Source organism: Vigna umbellata, chromosome 9, assembly GCF_029865625.1.
Source record: "Vigna umbellata cultivar VRB3 chromosome 9, Vumbellata_1.0, whole genome shotgun sequence".
Classification (NCBI taxonomy): Eukaryota; Viridiplantae; Streptophyta; class Magnoliopsida; order Fabales; family Fabaceae; genus Vigna; species Vigna umbellata.
In genome coordinates, this window is record NC_142173.1 from 9400457 (window position 1) to 9409882 (window position 9426).

At 29.2% G+C, this 9426-nt stretch overlaps 1 protein-coding gene across 1 annotated transcript; it reads left to right on the forward strand.

The window, feature by feature from the left end:
- Positions 1-2780: 2780 nt before the first annotated feature.
- LOC124848230 (polygalacturonase-like) lies at positions 2781-6498 on the forward strand. Its single transcript, XM_088098988.1, has 9 exons — positions 2781-3122; positions 3936-4061; positions 4208-4375; positions 4463-4483; positions 5175-5382; positions 5476-5557; positions 5758-5866; positions 5962-6078; positions 6280-6498. Exons 1-9 carry the CDS (start codon positions 2790-2792, stop codon positions 6496-6498), a joined length of 1383 nt encoding a protein of 460 aa, XP_087955114.1. The 5' UTR covers positions 2781-2789.
- The last annotated feature ends 2928 nt before the right edge of the window (positions 6499-9426 follow it).

Here is a 9426-nt window from a genome sequence, read left to right on the forward strand (position 1 = left end):
TTTGGTGGTTTGTAGGGTCAGGTTGAGTTCTCGTGCTGTGAATGGTACTGTTAGGGCAGTTTCAATTAGTTGTGCTTGGAGAAACCCAAGTAAGGGGAGCTAGTTATATTTTTTTTAGGAGCTGTATGATGTGCATGTTTGATAAATTGTGAATTGTCTTACTGTTATACTATATTTTTGGTGGTGAGCATGTTGAGTTGCATTTGTTGAAAATGTGAAATTTGTGTAACCATGGTGTGCTGATTACTATTTGACTTGGATGAGTTTGTTGGCTATACTTAATTTTATTGGAGAGGTTTGGAGTAAGAATTCTGTAATATCGTTAATATGGATAGTAAGTAGGTGCACATGTACTGTTTTAGGTTACTGTAAGGGAAGTGAGGTAGTAAATTTGAGAATAGGTGGTCTTGAGTGCAATTGGGCAGTTTGGCTAGCTTGGGTGAGTCAATTAGAACTGGTTAGGGTCATAAAACTGAGTAAAGTCATGTTCAAAATGGTAGAATTGAAATTGGGTTATTGGGTTAATGAAATCAGAGTTTTAAGTTAAAAGTTGGGTATTGATCACTTCAAAATCATGTTAATAATGTTTATAATCAAATAGACAAGTTTAATTAGGCTTATACTACGACCTAGGATCATTAGAAGTTAAGGAAGAGGTATAGAACGAGTTCTGGGGTGTTGAGTGCTTGAAATTTGCAGAATTTCGTTCTGCAGATTGTTCAGAGCCACCATGTGCGCTATGCGAATTTTAGCTGACAGGCTCCCCCGTCAGGAAAATTCGCTCAGTGCACCAAGGGTGGTGCGCTGTGCGAATTTTTGCTGTCTTGCCTTGCACCTTGGTGCGCTGCGCGACCTGGTTCAGTGAGTTTCACATTTTTCCTCATCTGTTTGAGCTGTTTGATGTTGTTTGACTGCCAGGGTGTATGTATGTCTATATAACTGATTTGGGTGGCTAGATTTTGCAACATGATTGAGGGTATGTTGTATTGTGTGTGAATTATAGTTTAGAAGTATGTATGAAACAAAGTTGTGATTGGCGTAAGTGTAACAAGTATGGTTCATGGACGTAATTCCATGATTCTCAAGGAGAGATACATGGCAGTGCCCTAGTAGTGTGTAGAATGATTGCATGACAGCTCAGTCTTGGGGGTTTTCCTAAAACTACAATGATCAATCATTCTCAAGTAGAGAGGATTGAATCATGTGGTGAGTAGTAGCAGGAGGTCCTAGTCTTGAAGGATTCGAGTATGCTTCAAGGCACGAAACGGACTAACCTCGTGAGTGTGGTAGGGTGGAACCCATTGGCAATGACTTTGCAAAGCAGTAGAGGCCACCACGAGTGCATAACTCGCCATAGCTCGACAATCATTCTAGTCCGAGCGAGTCGGTTTATAATGCAACAAGTCTTGTAATGTCATTTACCATGTTTAGAGTGAACTATGCATACTGTGTGTGACTGTATAACATGCTTCTTATACCTAGCTCACCCTTGCTTGTTTGTGTTGTTTGTGTATGATTCCTTTTGCGATGATCATCCACTTGGATGGGAGCAGATGACGAGGAGGTTTCTTTGGAGACAACTTTGGAAGAAGACGACAATGTTGCAGTTTAGGCTTCCTAGGAGTTTCTTAGTCATTTGATGATATTCTGAAATATTTTTCCTCTTTAAGTTTACAGTTTAGACCTCTTTTGTTAAAGTTTAAATTCTAAAGCTATTTTGAGGATGATTGTAATCCTAATTGCTCTTCACTACTTTCCTATATTATGCATGATGACGTCTTTATTATATATGTTTTTCTATATAATTGGGATGTCACACTTTGTGTAAATTATGTTTATCGAGAATTAAAATATAACTAATTACTTAATATAAAAATTAATTGTCTAAAATATATGTATAAATTGCAATTGTAAACATTAAAATATGATAAGGAGTTAGCAATATAAGTTTATAAAAACTTTCACATAAATGAGAATGAGTATTAAAATTAAACACACCTCTTATAAACCTTTCCCCCTCCCAACTTCTATGCAAACACACCCATTATAACCTATTTCCATTTATTGCACCTAAAACACATATATAAATGGAAGGTAACTTAGTTCAAATAATATAGTTCAATTTGTACGTGAGGAAAAACTTAAAGCTCAATCCTAACATAAGTGGTAAATGTATCTTTAAGAAGTCTCTCAATATTTCTTTTTTCCAATATTAATTCGTAAGTAAACTAAAAAAAATAACTTAAAACAATTATGACTTGTTATTCCAATTATCGTACACATAAATTAATTTTAATTTATAAAAAAATCATTTCTTCTATTTTTTTTTACTAGATAAAGAAGATTTCTAAACATGTACTTGATGAAATTCATAGAAAGCCTATATATGAATGAGAAGCCTATCGAAAACTAGGTCAAGTATTTCAATCCTTAATTTCAAGTTAATTAAACCAACTTAAAATTGTGTCTAGAGCTAATTGATACATATACGTAGTTACGTAGTAATGATATTTACTTATCATTAATATTTAGGTCATATTAGACATACATATCACATAAATGAACTGACACATTGGTAAACTTTGTGGAAACAAGCATGTATGGAGCAAATTAAAGTCATCGAACCCTAGTGATTCTTTCGTCTCAATCACTCATACCCTAGCTTCCCATACCGTAACATATCCTTATATGTAAGAAAAAAAACCTAATCATCTCCATTTATTTCTCTATAAATACACAAACTTCTAATCAATTCCTCACCAACTTGGATATCAGCCATAGCCATTTTCATGAAACTTCTTTCAACACCATTATTCAAGATACCATCTATTCTCACTTTCACACAAAGGGAAATTGAAGAAACAATGGCCCTCCCAAGACAACACCACCTCCTTTTGTTTCTTGTTGCCATGTTGGTTTCTTTTGCTCATAGCACAGTGCCAGAGGACCCACTTAGGTTATTTCATGAGGGTTCTCCTAAAGACAAGAACTTCATCATGCAGAGTACAAATGTTTTCAACTTTAAGAGTTTTGGCAAATTGGGTCACATTTCTTCTTCCCTTAAAATGGTTAACGTCAATGATTATGGAGCTCGAGGAGATGGTAAAAGTGATGACACTCTGGTAAATATTCTCACCTCACAAATTCTTCTCACATGCATGTTCTAAACTCACACTTCGTAATATATAGTTTCACCAAAAAATATATATTTATTGTCGAACTTCGTAAGTATGACAACATATTATATGTCTTTTTGCATGTTTTGCACATGTATATGTTGATGAGTTTTTTCAATCAATGTAACTAATATGGAAGGTTAGAAATAAAATAGTGATATAGCATGTCATAACAACTCAAAAGATTGAAAAAAAAAGGTAAAACTGTGGAGACCAAGTCAGGATAATATATATATTTTTTCTATTATTAATGATAACGGAGAAGATAAATTACAATATTGTAGCATATAGTAGTTTAATTATCATCTAACAAATTGGTGCTTAGTGATTTAATTAATATCTTCTGATGGTAAACGATATTAATTTACTGTGTCTGAGTCAAATATTTAGTAATATCAATTAAGCATATCTTACTTTCAAAATAATTTAATTGGAGTTTTATTTTCAACGACTTTCTTTTAATTTTATACATAAAGTTTAAGGAAAAGATGTATTTTTTGAAATGAAATTAGGACAATTAGATAGTACAAATTAAGTTTTTTCAATATAAGTAAATTTATCTCAAACTTGTGAGACTCGGACGTAAAATTCTCTTTTATGTTTATCTCTTATAGATTATCATTTATTTAAAAGATGTTATCGTACATTTTCTTATGTTTGTTTTGTATACGATAGACATAATGTTGTAAATTTAGTGACGATTTATATAAGTGAATATTTGAAGTATTATTTTTGGCTTATATGGGTTGGTTGCTTCAGGCATTCAAGAAGGCTTGGGAAGTAGCATGTTCATATGCAGGAGCAGTTTTTGTGGTGCCGCAGAAAAATTATCTACTCAAGCCAATCACATTTTCTGGCCCTTGCAAATCCAACATCGCAGTACAGGTTAGAAAGCCACAGATTCAAATTTCCAGTTCCAAACATTCTTAAAAGCATTACAATTATTATATATGTAAATAATATCTGCAACAGAGTAACATAGATTAATTATAAGGTACGATGATCTCTTTTTCTTTTCTTTTTTTAATCAGATCTCTGGAACCCTTGTAGCATCAGATAATCCATCAGATTACAGTGAAGACCGCACACACTGGCTTATGTTCGACAGTGTTCAGAAACTATCAGTTAATGGTGGTGGAACCATCGATGGAAATGGAAACATATGGTGGCAAAACTCATGCAAAAAGAACCCTAAGCTTGTAAGATATTATATTACAATATTGTTATCTTTGATTCATATATCATATTCAAAAGCTAACTATTCTTCTGTGTTTTTCCATTTGCAGCCTTGCAAGAAGGCCCCTACGGTATGTATTGCTCTCTCAATTTGGATTGAAATTTATGAGAATGGATCTTCCATGTTCAAAATTTTAAGTGTTAAAATATTTGAGATATTATTTAGAGTTATGTTATGATTTTATTTTTAAACATATTTTAAAGGGTTCAAGTTTAAATAAAGAAAGTGTATATAATTTCTTTTTTAAAATATATACAACAACTTCTTTGATTGAAATATTAATGGTGTCTACGTAAAGATTATTTGATTAATCCTTTTTAAAACAATTATTTATCACCGTATATTTTTACACAAAAAAAAAAACACTCTGCATTTTCTCGTCAATAAACAATAATTATGATAATTTAATTTCTTTGACAACCCTCTCTCTTTCATGAGGATAGGAAAAACTCATTAGGAGATAATAAATTTAATGTAGCCAATTAAAGCAATTTTATATATAAAATCAGAGTTAGTACCATATATATCTAGCTCATTATTGTTATTAGTATTATATATACATTTTTGTGGAAAGTATTAGTTATTATTTCCAATAATAAATTATTTGTATGATTAAAGAAAATTTAATATTATATAAAATTGCAGAATTGTTTAGAAGGAAAAAAAAAATAATATATCAAAGGTGGAATGTGACAGAAGAAGATCCATTAATTCCCTGGTGCAATACCTTCAAATATAACAATTGTTTTGTATCTTTGCAGGCGTTGACTTTCTACCAGTGCAACTACTTAACAGTTGAGGATTTGACAATAAAGAATGGCCAACAGATGCATGTGTCCTTCGAAGAATCTAAGAATGTTATTGCTTCTGGTCTCACCGTGACAGCACCTGAAGACAGCCCAAACACTGATGGAATTCACATCACAAACACTCAAAACATACAAATCTCGAACACAGTTATAGGAACTGGTATTCTTAATCTACATGTTTCAAAATAATAAAACTGATAAAGCATTGAATTTCTTTAAGTTTCTAAATCTCTTTCGGTTTCAACTCTTGCAGGTGATGATTGTATATCAATAGAAAGTGGATCCATGAATGTGCTAGCCACAAAAATAACCTGCGGACCAGGCCATGGTATCAGGTACGTTCAACAACATAATCATCGATCTTCTGTATTCCATAACTGAGACGAATTACAAAAGAAGTTTTGATAACCTTTTTTATAAAACTTATCAAGCTAATTAATGTATAAAAAGTTTGAATGGGGTAATTTTTTTTTTCTAGAACTCTTTATTGAAATGATTAATTAAAATGTGACTTCTTTTGCAATAATGATATCAGCATCGGAAGCTTAGGGTCTGCGAAATCCAAGGATTTTGTTTCAGGAGTAATGGTAAACGGAGCTAAATTTTCTGGAACTACAAATGGAGTAAGAATTAAAACATGGCAGGTAATTTGATATTTGAAGAACCATTTTACTGTAGTGAGTATATATATATGTATATATATTTTAGGTTAATTTATTATGTACGTGCATGCATGCAGGGAGGTTCAGGAAGTGCAAGCAACATCAAGTTTCAGAACATTGAAATGGACAAAGTAACGAATCCCATAATAATAGATCAAAATTACTGTGATCAAGCCACACCATGCAAAAAACAAGTAAATAATTCAGATTCTCTAACATTTGTCACCCATTCATGTAATCATGAGTGAATTTGAATCATTATTTTAAATGACATTGTACCTTAAGCAAGCATTTTATGTCTTAGTTTGGAATTTTGTTTTCTGTGATTTCAGTCTTTAACTTAAAGAAAAAAAAAACTACAACTTTGACCTAATTCTTAGGTTATGTTGTTGCAGAAATCTGCAGTTCAGATTAGGAATGTGTTATACGAAAACATAAAAGGCACAAGTGCTTCTGATGTGGGTGTGCAATTTGAGTGCAGCGAGAAGTTTCCATGCAAAGGGATAGTGTTGCAGAACGTAGAGCTTGAACGTGAAGATGGAGAAGGGGCCAAAGCTTCATGCAACAGTGTTCAATTGTCCTACAGAGGAGATGTTAACCCTCAATGCCCATAGATACACCAAACACACTTCCAAATAATGCAACATTGTTTTGCACACAATAATAAGGCTAATTCATTTGTATAGCAGCCAACAATCATATTTCTATCATAGCCACTGTTCATTCTCATCATTTCTTCTATGTTCCATAAATCAAATTTAACATATCATATTTTACTTTATAGCTTTCAAAATTATACACACACACAAAGTTAGGATTTAAATATTTCAAACTATACATGTGTTTTAATTTTAGCTATTTATTAATAAGATTTAGTTATCAATATTTTGTTTATCACTCTGTTTCTATGTATTATGTACGGGGAGATATATGCAACCTTTCGTGCCAAAATTTGATTCAACATTCAATCATGATTCAAAGAAAATAAGTTAATAATAATTTATCTTTATTATTAATTAGAGACTAATTTAAAATTTAGTAATATGTGAGTAAGTTGATGGTTAATGTTAAAGATTAATTTTATTCTTATATCAATTATAATTTTTTTTATTAATAATCGAGATTATTTTGAGTATAAAAAATTTTAATTTATAAAATAATGTATAATTTAATCAATGATTAATTATTTTTATCTTTAAATTAGTTTTTATTTAATAATTTTTTTAGTGCTAATATATATAAAATTATTGCTCACGTTAATTAAAATTTACAAAGATACAAAAGTAAATGTACGTAATTATCTTAGTTATTTAAAATAATAAATAGATTAGTTAATTCAATCAATACATAAAATAATTGAATTACATTAACTAAAATGGTATCCATTACCATCTTACTTACTACTTTTATTTACAACAATGAACTAGCTATAATTAATGGTAAAGAGTTAATATAGAACAGAGATTATATTCATTTAAAACTCTTGACTAGTAACAAAATATTTTCCCAATTGTTAACATACTATTTTATCATCATCCTTTATAAAACCTCGTTTTGTCATGTTAATTATAAGTATATTGTAAATCAAAATCCCCCAAAAAAAAACCATTAAAGGATTGCATTAAGGCATAATCCAAGTATATGATGTAACATTAATATATAATTAATTGGACACACAAAGACAACAAAAGAAAATAATTTCTCTATATATCCTTATCATTTCCTATTCTTGTGTCAAACAACAAAATCATGGCAATAAAAGAAAAAGTGCAATAAACTCATCTCCTAAAGAAATAAAGAACGTGAATGGGTGAAAATCTTGCTATCAATCATTCAACAAATTCCACTTCCAAATTTATATTTAATATAAGTCATTAATCATGCCATGGTATTTAGATAATCAATGAGATTTTCACCATTTTGGATTATTAATATAGACATATATTTCAACATAGTCCTCTTTTATGACCAACTGGGATAGTCATACAAGGAAAAAAGTCAAACACTAACAATAGAAAGGTTAGAATTTAGAAAATGCTGATGTAATCTTTTCTACTTGATACAGTAATATTGTATACATGGTTATATGGGTTGGAGCACTCTAAGTGTTTCCATATTAATTTTTTTTTTCTGAACAAAAAAAAAAGTCATTTAATCACCAAAATAATAACATTTGCAAATTGTAATTTAAATCAATTTACATTTAATTTTAACATAACGTGCAAACTTGGTTTGTTATTGAGAACTGTTGTAGCGTAGTGAAATCTTAATGGGTAATTTTTTTTTCTTGACCCTATTAGTAATCAGACCCATTTTTTGTGCTCCACATGTTGTTTTGATTTGATTTTAGTCATTTGTTTTAATTTGTTTTTGGTTATTTTTTGTTTTCATGTTTTTTTATTTTATTTTCTTGTCTAATAAAATATGATTGATGATAACTAACACTTTACCTTTCATTAATTTGATATTAAAGAACAATTTTACAAACTTCTTATTATTAAGTCACCTAATGTCAATTAATACTATTAATTTATAGTACAATATCAAATCCTATAACTTATTTTGGATAATTTTTTTTATCTAATTTATATTTGTTAACAATAAGAGTTATATGTCTCCCATATTATCCACCTCAAGTTTTATTTATTTTTTATCAATTTTACAATTATAATCATAAAATCATGGTATTAACTATGATTCAATTTTGATTTTATTGATTGAAAAAGGTCAGAAAATTCTTATTTAAAATTAATTTTCAGTTGTTCCACTTTGCCTAATATATTTTTTGATAATAATGTAAAAGTTCCTCATATGGTGAGAAATTAAACACATAATAAAACGTTAACGTGTTGAAAATACACTTGATGAATAGGCTAACGTGTTTGGAATATATAAAAATTCATCACCATCATTTCATAATTTAATCAACACGTCATTAAACACTTAAAAAAAATAACAATTTTATGTTTAAAATTTTTCAGAGAAACGTTTCTTTAACTTCCTGGAACTATTTTAATTCTTTCTATGCATGAGCACACTTTTATACATTTAACAAATTATAAAGTAAAATAAATTTAAAATCTAATAATAAAATAAGATAAATTTGAAAGCTCCAGTACTTTCATTAATATATAATTTGGATTTTTATAATAGTTTAATTACACATTCCATAGTCTAATACTTTTAAATTAATCATTTCATTAGATTGTCATTTAATAATAGTTATATGTTATTATGTTGATACATTGATATTATTTATGATCGAATAATATGTTTATAACTGAATAAAACCATTTAATTTCAAATAAATTAAAAGATGAATACAAAATTGAATTTTTAAAAGGAGGAAGATTATAATTTAATGAAATTATAAAAACTATAAGTGAATATTTAAGCCAATTTGTAAATAATAAAAGAAGAATATATATATATATATATATATATATATATATATATATATATATATATAATTTATTATAATAAAAGAAAAAATAGATAAATATATAAATAGTTTAGAATGGAATAAGATGGGTTTTGGGAAG

Bases quoted from the DNA above. Each gene is read 5' to 3' on its own strand.
- LOC124848230 (XM_088098988.1), top strand. From the start codon at position 2,790: ATGAAACTTCTTTCAACACCATTATTCAAGATACCATCTATTCTCACT. The intron at 4,062-4,207 runs GTTAGAAAGCCA...TTTTTTAATCAG, and splicing joins AATCCAACATCGCAGTACAG to ATCTCTGGAACCCTTGTAGC. The intron at 6,079-6,279 runs GTAAATAATTCA...ATGTTGTTGCAG, and splicing joins CCACACCATGCAAAAAACAA to AAATCTGCAGTTCAGATTAG.